This window comes from Cynara cardunculus (assembly GCF_001531365.2).
Source record: "Cynara cardunculus var. scolymus isolate 2C chromosome LG 6, CcrdV1, whole genome shotgun sequence".
In the NCBI taxonomy this organism is placed as follows: domain Eukaryota; kingdom Viridiplantae; phylum Streptophyta; class Magnoliopsida; order Asterales; family Asteraceae; genus Cynara; species Cynara cardunculus.
Window position 1 is genome coordinate 14494039 of NC_037533.1, and position 15481 is coordinate 14509519.

The window sequence follows — 15481 nt, forward strand, 5'->3', positions numbered from 1 at the left end:
TATATATATATATATATATATATATATATATATATATGTATGTGGTTGGGTTCCGATGAAAAGGGAAGTTAAAGTGAAAAACGTAAGAAGAGATCTTCATTTTTAGATCAATCCTTAAAAGTGATCAAGGATTCAATTTTCTTCGCTTCTTACTGTAACTTCCCTTCCTCTCTCTCTCTCTCTCTCTATATATATATATATATATATATATATATATATATATAGATAGATAGATAGGGGTGAGTTCATTTGTTAACCCAGTACATGGTGTTGACTTTGTGAATCAATTTTGTCCATTGATCTTTGAAATTTGTGGTTGAGATCATTCATGACATAAAATTTAATAATTACACACATAGACAAGGTAACATAAGTGAATAATGTTTACAAGGAGTATTTTGGAAAAAGACTTTAGTTGTCCATTAATGAAAGTGAGATGTTTTGTAAGTCCCCATTAATAACAATGTAACTATCCGATAATTACTCTCGTCAGCCGAACCGAAACCGACAGCAAGATCCCCGACATCATATTTTTCTACAACTATTTTTGGTTAATGGTTCATGTATGAACAAATATTCAATATTTATAGGAATTGTTCATGTGTGAGCAAGGATGTATATGGAAAAAAAGTCGTAAAGATTTTTGTAATATCCATGTTTTATTTTAGTAAACATATACACTATGTAGTCTCGTTTATATATGAAATAGATGGGGAATGCTACATGGTTCACCTATGAACAAACATCAAATTATGCTTATGAACAATGCTTATGTGTTTACTTCTGAACACTCTTCAATTTTTTTTAAATGATTGGTAATTTATACATACCCAATTTTTATTACGTGTATATGGTTATCAGGTTCATATAGAATATGTATATGTATATATATATATATATGTATGTATGTATATTTGAATTGTTAATGATTTGTTGAATTCATTCCCAATGATGATGTGGGGATGTTATTAAATGTGTTTTTTTTTGGGAATGATACTTTATTCTATTTCAACAAAATTTATATTGTATTAGCTTCTTATATGAACTAGAGTAAATTACAAAGATTGTCCCTAGGGTTTATGAGAACTCTGATTTTTGTCCCTAACTTCTTGAAATCACAAGGAATGTCATAAAGTTTCGATTTTGTTACATTTTTGGTCCATGGCTGTTAGTTGTTGCTGTTAAGTGAAGGGTATTTTAGTCCGTTTGCCATTATTTTTATTAAAAAATAGAGTACCAAGTAGTTAAAGCATATATGCACAAGTTAAATCATATATAAACAAAGCCCCCCCCCCTCCCAATGTTGGTGCCTGCAAATCCATTCCATCTCGCGAATGCAACTCCCAAACCCTCTTTTCTACAATCCTTTTCACCGAACACCTCATCTTCTCCAACCCTATGCAATCATTCATTCATACCTTAATCACCAGGTATAATTCCCCCCCCCCGCGAAAATCCCAATGAAATTCAGATGAACATCATTTCTTATAGAACTTTTAAATTATCTAATATGTATCTTATATATCAAGTGAAATATGTGTGTGTGTGTGTGTGTGTGAGAGAGAGAGAGAGAGGGGGGGGGGAGATTATAGATACCTTGAAGGTCTTCTCCATGGTGACATATCCATAGCCACACCTAACAACCATGACTCCATGTGAAGAAGAAGAACCAATCGTTAACCATCACCCATTGAGTCATTATGAAGAAGAACCCACCCTTGCAAAAGATCTCACGAAATTCATAATTAGCCACAAGTTATCAGTGACGCACAATTTCTAAAAGAAAAGATCAAAATTTTGAAGTGGGTATGCATAAAGTAAGAACAGACATAAAATAGTAGGATTTCGATTGGTACCAATGTTATGTATGGTGTAGAGCTTGTGTTGATGTTATACAAGAAGATGAGGTGTTTGTGGGATAGGGTTGGAGAATACAGAGATGGGAAGATGGAAGTTGCAGCCTTGCAGATACCGGAGATAAGGGTGTTTTTGTATGTGTCGATGATGGAGGGAAGAGAGGTAGGCGCAAACAATAATAAAGTTAATAATGTTATAAAGTTTATATTTAAAATTAATAATAAAGTTATATTATTTATATTGAGAATATATCATCTACAAAATCAACCCTCCTAGTTCAACTTTAGCCACATTACACCCTGAAAGGCTGAAACAAGTCAACAACAACCCACAATAACAACAATAATGACAAGGTTTAATTACACCCACTTTTTGTTTTCACAATTTGATTCTTTTCGGTTCATGATGATCCTCATTTCTTAAGAGTTATTTGTCATCTTTTTAGTTCATTTTTACTCTTTTTATCAAACCAAATACCCATTTGAGCCTCCTAATATCTCTTTAGTCTAAATCAGTCTTAAAGTTAAGAAATAACTAAAAAGTCGGATTTTGGCATTTTAAGATATAGTGGCGAGTCACTGCTGTGGTAAGCAGTGGATGAAGCTGTAGAAAAATCTCTTTTTCAAGATTCATTGCAATATTGAAAGAGTATGCAGGCTGCAGGTTTAGTCAAAGTTGAAGTTTTCACAGCACAGAAGAGAAATGAGACAAACTTGAGTTAGAAGACAAATGGTGAGAAGTCCTTTTATCCTTCTCAAGTCTCGCTCGCTCACCTCCTCTACTATATAAAGAGGCACTTGGGCATTTCATAAGAACAATCTTTTGTAACTGCGAAGCAGCTTCAAACCATTTAGGGGTTGTTTAACAAACGTTTACCCGGGTAAGTGCTTACCAAGTAACATTACCTTACCGGATGAATATGGTAAAAACCAAGAATCTTATCCGGTAAGAGCGAGACAAGGACCAAGAGTCTTATCCGGTAAGAGCGAGATAAGGACCAAGAGTCTTACTCGATAAGTGAGGGCGACGACTCTTACCACGGTAAGCGCTTACCAGATAAATTGTTGTATACGTTGTCGTTTTGGTGGACTAAAATCTTACCTGATAAGTAAATAATAGTGTTAAATTTTACCGGTAAGCACTTACCGAATAAGTGTTTGGTAAACAACTCCTTAGTTTTTTTTATTTGCTTTCTAGCTAGTTTTAACTTCTGTTGTATTTTATTTTCTGTTCACTTTGTGGGACTTGACCATAGTGGCAAGTTTACGTTTAATGCAATTTATGTTCGAGTATTTTTGTTCTTGCATTATGTTTTTTTAACTTATGAGCAGTAGCTAACCCCCCCCCAACATCCCATGGGGGTGTAAGCCAAACCCAAGAGGTCAAAATGTAACACTTTCACACTTTTTGCTAACTCATCAGTTTGATCATTCAAATTGAAGCTTGAACTCAACGTAGACAAGCTGGTCCCTTGTAAGTGTCAATATTAGCTATTTGACCCAGATATAGGCGGATCCAAAATGTGGCTTGAATGATGCAAGGAGGTTTGAGAAAATCTTCGTTGATCGCATAGAGATATGGGTTTTTGCATAACCGAACTAAGGTTCCGATGTCGGTCGAGTTGGTGTGTCATGGATATATGCGCATCTCTTCATACCGGCAGAACTAAGATCTTTGAGATCTATTTAGTACGGTTGGCAAACCGAAAGTTAACATTTGTGGAAACTTTATGAGAAAACCGTAATCCCAACCCATATGACATAGCTTCGAGAGGAGGAAATCGAATGAGATTATTTTGTGACCGGTTTTATCAACCATTTAAGTTACTATTATACTCTAGGGGAAAACTTACACCAATACCCGTTTTTCATTAACTGTTATTTTTAAAACATCAATATTCTACCAACAACAAATCATCTTTATAAACTCTCAACTTTGCACCAGAAGTTCGTAAAAATCTCTGATTCTTAGACCAGTACCTGCAGAAAACGATCTTTAAAACTTATCATTGTATTATTTGAAAAAAGCGAACTCAATAGTGGTATGCAGTTACACTACTATTGTGCCACATTTACGTGTGTCTTTTTGCTATCAGTTCATAAATATATGTTGACATCAAATCTCATTAATTCCATCAATGATTTAATATGATTCTAAGAGTTAACTTTAAACTAATTACAAACAGAATCTTGAGCCTTACTCACAAAAACATCAATTCAACTTCTAAATTTATTTGTTAAAATTAATACTTTATAGAATCCTTGCTTCAAGACTTTTCCAAGAGTACCAAAATTTTGTTTTCAACCACAAGGATGGTGCCTGATTGGTTTGAGCTTAAGCGTCAAAGGTCAAAAGTACCTGGAGGTCTCATGTTCAAATCTAAGGAGGAATAAAAATCTCTTTGTGGTCCCGGAGGTTCAAATGCGGTGACTCCGGGCTACCCGCAAAACAGATGGTTGTCCTGGGATTAGTCGGCTCACATAGCGGATTAGATATCCATGTTAATAAAAAAAATTGTGTTAACACCATGTGGATATGACCTAAAACAATTGTCAGACACATTTGTTTCAATTCCACTTGGAAATTTATAAATAAGATATTTGACCCTCTTTAATACTTGAAACAAAATATGATTTAAGTACCAAAAAGTCTTTTTTCTAACGGTATCGTAGTCTTTGGCTTACTAGGAGGTTAGAGGCTCACACCTCACCAAAAGTAAGGAGGGTATGTAGGTTTATTTGTTGTATTTTCCATATATAAATATTATATACTGAAGTACCAGTAGAGTTGTATTTTTAGATGATATCGATATATAATCTATACTATATTATAAAACATTTGACAAAAACACTTAAAAACCATTTTTTATGCGTAAAGTACTGTTTATTAATGCATATTACTTGAAACTCAAGATTGCAAGTAGATTGTGTGTAAGTACAATTTATTAAAGCTCCATATCTAAATTCGTGTAACTAACTGCAGATAAACATAATCAAATACATGATAAATATCTCATTTTAAATAGTTGATTTTAATATTATCATTGAGATATTTTTTTTCAAATTTTTATGATATCTTCAAATTTATATTTATTCAAAAATATAATTATTATTGTTTTCTTAAAAACACATAAAATCGTATTATAACATCGACAAAGACAAATAATAAAATAGAACATTAAAATCGAAATATATCTCTCTGTATTGCGCGAGTACTGTTCTAGTATAACTTAAAATGCTCATATAGGATCATTGAAATATACATTTTTTCCCTTCATGATTTTGTTACAATCATGTATGTATACCCCATTGTATTTCAATTTTTTCCCTTCATGTTTTTGTTACAATCATGTATGTATGCCCCATTGCTTACTCATTTACATCTACATACATATCATATACTTGATTTTATATCTCTACCTACATTGCCACCTCTTCTCATTAGGTATCATCAAGTTTCCTTGAAGGGTTTGTTTGTTAACAATTTAATAAACTTGATAGGACTCACAGCTTATTTGGTCAGCAATAAATGATTGTTTGATAATTATTATATAATATAGAAAGTGGTATATTCAATAAGTTTCTAGGAGTGAGCTTTATACAAAAAGACAAGTTTTTTTTTCTTCCAAACTTGTCCCTCCGAATTAAAAAAAAATATATTTTTCTTCCATCTATGAAAAAAATTCTCTCAAACATAAAACTTTTCAATTAATCAACACAAACAACTTTATTCATACAAAACTTAATGAAAACCAACCAAACAACACCTAACTTGGATAAGATAACAATTTACACATTACCGTATTTATTTTTGTAAATCAATATACATGTTTTACTTAAGGGTGGGAATTGGGATCAAACGAGAACACCCATTTTACAAAAAAAACACAACACCACCCATATCATATGTGAGACTGTCGTCAATCACATGTGATACTAAATCAAAACCCGGCAATCTTTGGTGCGACCTATGTAGGTTGCAGGCCAAATCGTCCGCACACGACCAACCAAGTCCCCTCACGTGTATTATCTAATGAGATATGAGTGTACACCTTTTCTTTTACCATCTAAAACCATTTCATGGCCAAATAGTTCCATGTACAACAAAAAAATCATCTATCAGAAATAAACATAAATAATTAATAATACAATTAGAGAAACCACCCCCCCCCCCCCCAAAAAAAGGACTAATCAGATGTACAATCTCTCTTTTGAACACAAAAAACAATGGGAAATTGACCAAAATATACAATCTTTCCTACCAAATTCATTTTTTTAGTCATTTTTAAAACCATATCCCAAGAGTTACGCAAATGTCTGCATATTTGCGTAAAGCCTATTTTAAGTTAAAAAAGAGAAACAAATGGGTATTCTTAAGGAAATTCTTTACATAAATGGGGATCGTTACGTAACTTGTTTACGCAATGTTTAAAGATCTTTTTTTCTTTTTCTTTAATCTAAAAATCGAGTTTAGCTAAAATGGGAATTCGGTTAAAAAGTGGCTAAAAAGTTAATTTGGTTGGAAAGATTGACTATTTTCAGTCAATTTAGAAAAAAAAAACATGTATGATCCTCGATAATGTTAAACAGAATCTCCACCTGCCTGCCCCCCAGGAAATCACGAATTAAATCAAATGAATTGAATTCTTCAAAAAAGGTATGACATCACCTTCTAAAACGGCCCCAGAGTATCTTATCGGTGGGCACAACTATTTATGGAGAGGTATATCATGCATCGTGGATGGTGCTTGGAGTCGAACCCCTTCACAGGCAAAAGAATTGAATTTGTGTTACGTTATGCTTTTGTCTTCAACCGCTTAGAGGCTTCACCGCTCTCTTCTTGCCAGCGTGGTAGCGTTTGATCGATGGGAGGAGTCCCATTTTCCTGTTGTAAAGAGAAAACTGAATTGGTCCCTCGGAAAATATTTGTATTTATAACTTGTTTAAGGAACCGAAAAGTACCTTGAGATCGGGTGGTGAGATACTACTCGCATTTGATGATCTCTTTCCCAGATCAATTTGTACCGAGATGTTGGCTTGTGACAAATCCACGCCCGACCTCCTTAGCGCTTGCGTTAGACCACTGCATAATCTGTTTTTGAAAACCCACACCTTAGTCCATAATACATAACAACAAAACAAGCTTATGGCACATTTAATAATTTTGGTAATTGGGGGTGGAATTTAATTAATTTACATGCAAATAAAATTTATAACGTATAATGTAAAAAGAAATGAAATTTGTAAGTTTCTTTTTACGGAGGTCAAAGTAGGCATGGGAATGGAGCGAGAACTTCAATTCCCATCCAGAATCCCCAATGGGGATTTTTTACTAATTTATTTATAAATAATATATTTAATAATAAATATACAATATATATTTAATATACGGGGACGTGGCAGGTCGGGAATCCCCAGTTTTAAACTTTTGTGGGATCCCTGTCCCCTCCCAGGTCCCCGGTTTTGTGGGGAATCCCGGCCCCATTGGGGCAGGTACACCGGGTTCCTCAACGGAGAGGTTTTTATTCTCACACCTAGGTTAAAACAAGAGATTTATATAATTATATATAAAAATTCAATTTATAATGAATAATTTTCAACGCCCCAACTATGCCTTTACATCCGCCCTTGGGGTATGAAGTACATAGACCTGACTCTACCCCAAAATTTAGAGCGGTTGTTTTCATAAAGACAAAGAAGCAGGATGACAAAATGAGGGCATGGTAAAGATTCTGACCCTTGAGAATAGATGGTTGAGATGCTAATTGTACCACTTTCAATTATCAGGTCTTGATCTTTCAACTTGTCTCCAGTGCAGTCAGTTGTACATGATCTGCTATGCAGTAACTGGGGTTGAGCCTTTGAGGCTGTATCAGGAGCACATATGTGTGTATGAAAGGATTCAGCAACAGGAAATGATGTATTCGTCGTTTCTTTGATCGCATCAAGCGAGCTGGTGTTAGAATCCAAGACGAATGCTGGCCGAGATGTATTGTTTGGAAGTTGAGGTTGATGATCAACCAAGGATTTCGTTGGTATGTTGTTCTGTTAAAAGGAAGGCAGGTAAGTTGAGAGGATAACCAATTGTGGTAGGTTTAGAATGTTAAAACTATTATGAACGAATGTGTTTGTTAGTAAAAGAATATCCATCTTTCTTGCAGAGAGCATGTGTGTTTCCATAGCTAAGCTATAAAGTCTGCTAATTCATTGGTATACAACTGAAGAAGATTTCTAGGGTCCATTTGGTACGTATGTAAGACAAGATACGATCGGATGGAATTGGACGGACGAAAGTGAGGTAAGCGGGTTAAACAATTGCCGAATGTTCTAGGTAGAGATGCACAAGGCTCAAATAGGGCTTGGGCCAGGCCCCTAAAGCCCGTTTTAGTGAGGAAAAAATGGTCCATGCTTCTTCAGGCCTGGGCCTGGCTTTGGGGTAGAAAAAGGTCCGATCAGGCTTTTCCATGTTTTTTCACCCCGGGACTGCTCCCAAAATTTCAGGCTGATCATGCGTTGAGACTTGTCCTGGGCTTCGGACTTGGGATTTTTTGTGCATCTCTGGTCGCAAGGTTTTAATTTGACATGGATTATTTAGTAACTTACCAATTTTATCACAACTCCATAATTTTTGTTCCACTTGTTTTGATGATTTTTGTCCCACCTACTTTGGTGGGACAAAAAAAAATGTATTTTCATCTAGCTCAGTCTCATTCTATCCCGTTCTAAAGTCATGCCAAATGCTGGGACAATAAGTTTTCGTTGTTAGTTTTGTCCCGCGTACCAAACGCACCCTACAGACGCAAAAAACTGGCTAGTTCTTAGATTCATAGGAAGCAAGCAAACTGAATGGGTGTATGAGACATTTCAACTCCTCTGCAAACATGACGATTGAGACATAGAAAATGTGGAAGTATGAATTGTACCAATGAGGTCATATTTGGTGGTTTGTTGGTCCATCCTTGGTATGAATCCTCATACTTGTGCACCTTCTCTTGTAGAAACTGAATGTATTCGATAACCTATGATGCGAGTTAAATTTAATCAGAGAAAAGACACATTAAACCTCAGACTTGTTGGTTCTGAAAAACGATAACAGAATCAGAAACCAATCTCTCTTATTGATATCTCCTAGTATACCTCTAACAAAAATGATGCCTTATCTCTCTTTTGATCACCATGAGGGATGATTCCTCTCAACATTGAAAACCTGCATGAATCATAAAAATACAGTAAATTAATCATTTCCCAATCATCAGCTAACTGATAAAAAAAAACCTTTTTCCCCTTTCAACAAGGATTGCATAACAATAAATTGCAAATGGAGTGAATAATTCCAAGAGATTGTCCCTTGTAATATTTGAGCAAAAGGTTACCCCCCCCCCCTAGGAACCACATGTGAGGAGGGAGTTCAGAGATGACTCAGCAGCTGAGGGTAGCGGAGGGGTTCAAGCCCGTCTCCTGGAGGAAAGTCACTCCGTCCCTTTACCAACTGAGCTACATGTCCCTTGTAATATTGGCATTAACAATTAACACTGGGAACCACCCAAGTCTTCTATCGTTTCTAAATGTAAAACCAGGCTTGCACAAAACCTCAAACAAACTCATAATCAATTTCCTCTCCAGATGCAAGAGTCCAACCTATTGCACCTTGAGGGACCCCTCTGTTACTACTCCCTCCGTCCAAAAATAAATGTCCATAATGAAAAAAGCATGCAGTCTTAGAAATGGTTATTATTGCATATTTGTAACGGACTGAATGACAATCTTACGCTTAAAAATAGATGGAGTAATAAATTTATCCAGATCATAATTAAGGGTAGAATTGGAAAGTATACATTAAAAATAGATATGTAAACATTTGTTTTGGGGGGAGTATTTGTAACTCCCCTAACCCAAAGTGGTAGACATCCAAATCAAAGTAACTTGTTAGTAGCCCATTACTAAGGAATTTATAATGAGCTCGCAAATCTACTTTTCAGTTATTAGTAGTAACTCACTATAAGAAACTCAAAAATTCTGAGTGTAATCAATATGTGACAAGTTGTTACTATGTATGAGACCTATAGGCAAGTAGAAATAGAAGATAGACCAAACTAAGCCCGTATATCCCACTAGGGGTGTGATCTAGGGAGGGTAAGATGTAGGTAGACCTGCCCTCTACCTTAAGCAGAATTACAAGATAGGTAACAAATATCATGCTGAAGCATTGTAATATACATGACATCATCTACTTTGGCCACACTACATCATCATAGAGCTGCAAAAATAATAACTATAATTAAGGGGTGAAGGATTAGCATTATAGTTTCTAAGCAATGATTCTCCTATAGCACACAATCATAAGCAAAACTGCATCACAAAAATTGGACTCATCGAACACATTATATATATTTAGTATATAAAGCATTTGCAATGAGAACTGGGGTTAGACTAACGTGCCTGTCATTAATTTTGCTTCTTCTGCGCTGTTCTGTTGCAGAGTGCTTTGAACGTGGGCTGTCGGGCTTTTGATCAGGGTTCGTGGTGCCAACTTTAACCGATATGCCACCTATCAATTCATAGATGAATTTGTACAATCTCAGTTCAACAATATCATCTGAAAATTCATCTTGAGAGAGAGATAGGGAAGGAGAGGCACCTTTATGGTGGAAGGATGGCTCTTTCTTGATAACAAACTCTTCATCATTGTATTCCTCTTCTCGGACACTCATAGCAGACTTCACCGCATCAAGAAAATACTGATTCTTAGGGGCTGATGATGGACTGCAAAGATACAAGAAGACTGTTAAAAATATGGAACTAAAGTACAAGGTAAGAGAGTTCATCGAAGACATGGAGATGTAGAAGTGGAGAGGATATGACTGACTGAGAGGAGGAAAGAGAACTGAAGGTTGTGCTTGGATGGTTATGGATAGATGAGGACTGCGATGGCCGCTCCATGGATGTCATCCATGGCACTCCAACTTTCATCCCCCCGTCTGTAAAGCACATTTAGTAAATGATTTTAGTTACAATTATTCATGCTTGCCTACTATGTGATTGCTTACTGAAGTTATCACTTGTCAATCCATGTTTCATTACCAAGTTTGTGCCTGAGGGTGTTTCTTACGTGCTTAAAAAATTTGGTGCCCAATTATACATATTTTAGTCTTTACTTGATTATATATGTTTGAGGTTTTAGCCCAACTATAATGTTTCAGGCTTTTACTCTTTCAACCGATTTTGTAATTCAAGGTTCCAACTTTGGAAGAATGTTAGATGAATGATTTTATTTAAGTGAATTTCATATGTTACTTTATCATTTTATATTATTTGTGTTGTTTTAATTTGCAAGACTTCTAATATAATATATGGTATGAACTTTTATATTTTTTTCATTTACTCGTCTAGTTGATTTATAGTCTTTGAACAGGTGCAATAAGATTGTAAGCAAAGAGACAACAAATGTACCTCTAATGACGTGCCTAGTTCCTGCAATATTCTCCTTCCCCGTCTTTCCCCTGTTTACATTGGACTCTTCCCACAGCGTGAAACCACTTCCTGTGTAAGAACTGCAGTTTGAGTTTTCATCATTGTTATTGCTACTACTTGATTGTGCAGCCGAGGTCACAATCCCCTCAGGCTTTGGTACCTTTTGGCTTTCATTGATATATGAAATGTGATTAATGCTGTAAGTCCCCATCCCCCCAGGGAGAATGTGCTCCACCATAGTTGGGGGACCAGATAGGAAAGATTTTTCAATGCCTTCTTTGGCAACATTCTTCCCAACTTGTTCCAGTGGTTGCAAGAAGTCATGAGTTCTGATGTAACCACCTGTTTATTAGTCATGGACATTAGAGAGAGACAGATCAATCAAGCGCGTAAAGCTTCATATTGGAAAACCAATGCAAAAATAAGTTTAGATTCTTATGGCAACCCAACTTGCAAATTGTTGAACACAATTTGATAACTGCACACAACTTCGTAAAAGCAGGAAAAAATATCATCAGAGGAAGAAGAGTTATATCACAATGTTGCCCGATAAATAGGTGAAAGATAAATTAAGCTCAGGTAATTGCCAAGAACTTAAAATTTGGTGTAAATGAATACTGTTACACCAAAATTTGGTGTTCTATTGTTATAACACCAACAATGGTGGGAAAAATGGAAATCCCATTGGAGCAATTTGCTGTCAAAATAGAGTTTGGTGCCATTGCCCATTGGAGATGGTCTTAATGATAACTGCACACAACTTCGTTCTAAACATGTAGTAAAAGAATAGGTGAAAGATAAATTAAGCTCGCATAATTACGAAAACTTAACAAAAACCGGTGTAAATGAATAGTGTTACACCAAATTTGGTGTTTTACTATTCATAACGCCAACAATGGTGTGAAAAATGGAGATCCCATTGGAGCAATTTGGTGCCATTGCCCTTTGGAGACGGTCTTAATGATTACAAATCATATGTCTAAGACTCAAAAGCGTCAGCACATAACATAAGGGGTTGTATGTTACCAAGTCGTATAATACCATTTTTGGGTGTGGCAACCAGCAGGTTCTAATGGACTCGAACATCCTGCTAGTTTATTTGATCAAATAAAAAAGCAACTTTTTAGTAGGAAAGCAAAGGAAATCATGTTTCAGAACTACCCAAAAGCTCGGGGTTCTTTTTCAAAATTTATAGTAGATCATAGAATATTGTATTTCTTATTTGGTATTTAAATATTTGTTTTTTCCAAGACATCCAATTCCAAACATCAAACCCAATATGTTTCAAAGAATAATCCTTGCACCAGATAAATGCATCGATCAGAAGTACGAAGATTGTATAACATTTTTATTCTAAATATTTTTATAATAATAGAAACTTTTTCTTCATTCCACAAACTTTATGTAAATGGAGTCACGGAGATGGTGTTTTGTCAGACAGTAAAGAAAAATGCAACCAAAAGCTTAAAAAGTTTATAACTTTTGACAGCAAAACTCAATAAGTTTATAACTTTTGACAGCAAAACTCAATACCAACGACATGATACATCTGAAAGCCTGCACTTCTGCCTCCTCCATGGGTGGGGGTTCTGTCGGTCAACAGGCTAAAATCCAAAAGGTATGGCCTACGCAACCCAAACCGTGACCCGGACCCAGCATGGAGGTCACGGGTACCACCTAACTCGTGGGTCTTTTTCCTTGTATGGATAATCAGATATCATGAACATAAGAACAGCATGGCGTAATTAAACACGTGCACATCTACTCACACAAAGATATTATATGTAGTTGTCTATTGATAAGGTAAAACATACCAACAAAATATACTTGAATGGTCACCCCTTTGGAAATAAATATACTAAATTGATAAATGTTTTTGCATTGTAATGCCTAGCTGATATAATATACTAAATTGATAAATGTTTTTGTAAATAACAAAACACTCTCAAGAATATGATCACATTTGAGAACCATGATCTAGTTTATTTTTTGAGTTTACTAAAAAACCTTATGTGGTTAGCAATAAGTTGAACTTATAAGATCGTTTCAAAGCCTAGCGGCAAAAAAAAAAAAACAAATTAGTGGGGACATTAACGCCAAAAACCGCTTCGACTCCAATCTCACGCCATATATGACCTTTCTCTCCCATCTCCAGCATTTCGCCACTCTTTTTGCAGTACAGTTGGAGACTTGGAGATCCCTTCTCCTGCAAATTAGTGTTTAGGAGTACGATTGGAACTGTCCTAAGCTAATTTTTTGAAAAGCTAGCATTTCAACAAGCTCCAAAGTTTTTTCCCCATTTTCTCCAACTAGGACCCCCATATTACCCAAGCATTCACTCCATCTCCCACTCACTATATAGTAATAGGAATTACATCTCTCCTCCCCCCCCCCCCCCCCCCCCAAAAAAAATAACAAAAACAGAGGATTAAAAAGAGATGAGATTCAAAAACCATTTACAATTCAAGCATTAGTTTAGTTTTGACAGAATCAAATATTACAATTAGAAGAATGATATCTAAGCAATTAGTTGACAAGATTAATTAAGGTGAAAGAGGGTTCAAATTTACCTGCAATGCTGGGGGTTGGATCTTGTTGAGCAGGTGAATAAAGTGAAAGAAAGTCTTGCGTGGGCTTGGCACCTGCGAAATCAACGTCACACACACAAACAAACCCGTTGTTAATTCTTCTCTGGACAAACACACGCGCCACTCCACGCGCAGCCACAAAACCTCTAAATTTGTACGTTTGTGCGTGAGGGATGTTAAATGATGGTTACCTTGGGCTCCACAGGGACGGGGTTGAGAAAGCTCCATCTCTGCGCCCCCAGGAAGATTTTGAGACTTTGCTTCTCAGATTTCGGATCGAATTAGTTGCGGCAATCGTGTAAATTGACAATCTGCTCCTTCACTTAGATCGCAGGAACCAAGAATGAGAGTTTACAGATTCAAATTAGCTGGCCAGATCCAATAGAAGCAGCGTACGTAGATGACACGACTTCGTTTGTTCCTCCCTCCTTTTTTTCACGCAATTCTGTTAGATACAATAGATTCCATCACTTTTAGATCAAAATTCAATAACGAAAAAGTAAAATCTCGAGCAAAAGTCTCTTAGATTGTTCTTGGAAATACATTCTAGTTCTTTCAGTTCCATTATCGAACAAAAATCCGAAACCAGAGAATTGCTGGGAATCAATTGATTGGTTAAAACTCACCTATTTAACTACTGATAACACCAAAAACTTGATATAAAAAGTAGAATACTAGACAATTCAACTCTAAAAAGTCAAGTAACCACAGCAGAATCATATACAATGAGAGTGCTTAAAAGCAAAATTTATGGTGAAAACAGACAGAATGAAGAATCAAATAAAGAAAGACAGATCGAGAGGGATAACAAACACAGAGATGATCGACCGATGCATACCTTTGATCTGAATGTCGAAATATTTCCCGGAATTCAGCTTCTAGAAGAATCCTATTCCTCGGAGAAGAAGGAATTCAACAACAGGACTTCAATTCTTCTGAGGTGAATCTACTATGACTCCAACCATGGATTGGAATGCTTGAATCTCTTGATGTTCTTGAATCTCTTTCGTGTTAAAACATAGAGAATTCTGCTGACAATGATGAAAGATAGGACCCTCTGTGTGTGTGTATGTGTGGGTGTGTGATTTTGATAAAGAGAATAAAGAGATGGTTCGTTCTCATACGGTGGTGATTACGGTCTTCGTTTCGTCTTTTATAACTTGAAGACGGCGTTATAACGCCGTTTTCCCTCCCCTCTTTTGAGTCACGATGTCTCCATTTATTTTGACGGTTGATTCATTTTTTAACCGGGATGAGCCAGAATATGTTGAAAACCGCAAGAAATTAAAGTAAAAAAAACATTTCGCCATGTGATTATTTAAGAAAATAACATACGGAGTTGTTTGTTTACTTTTTAATAGTTTCATTAAGAGACAATCTCTGAATCGTTAATAGATGAATCTTGTTTAGCAAAAAAAAATCTGTCTCTTAATGGTTTTAAAACCCTCCGAATGATTTTGTATCCTGAACATCCCTTAACCATTAAGAGCCCTAATTTCATCGTAAACAATTATCAAACAATTATATTTCATTTTGCACTATATCATGAGAGCCTCTTAATCATTC

At 35.7% G+C, this 15481-nt stretch overlaps 1 protein-coding gene across 2 annotated transcripts; it reads right to left on the bottom strand.

Moving 5' to 3' along the window:
* Nucleotides 1–6110: 6110 nt before the first annotated feature.
* On the bottom strand, nt 6111–14995 carry LOC112514016 (transcription factor BIM1-like). Of its 2 annotated transcripts, XM_025120293.1 has the most exons (12): nt 14754–14995; nt 14107–14360; nt 13898–13969; nt 11307–11669; nt 10723–10834; nt 10495–10619; nt 10296–10404; nt 8994–9063; nt 8780–8875; nt 7594–7901; nt 6819–6948; nt 6111–6741 (listed from the first exon to the last, which is right to left on the bottom strand). In XM_025120293.1, exons 2-12 carry the CDS (start codon nt 14141–14143, stop codon nt 6652–6654), a joined length of 1512 nt encoding a protein of 503 aa, XP_024976061.1. In that variant the 5' UTR covers nt 14144–14360; nt 14754–14995; the 3' UTR covers nt 6111–6651. The 2 variants fall into 2 exon arrangements, with proteins under 2 accessions (XP_024976061.1, XP_024976062.1); XM_025120294.1 differs by lacking the exon at nt 6111–6741 and having other exon boundaries at nt 6831–6948; nt 7628–7901.
* Nucleotides 14996–15481: the final 486 nt, after the last annotated feature.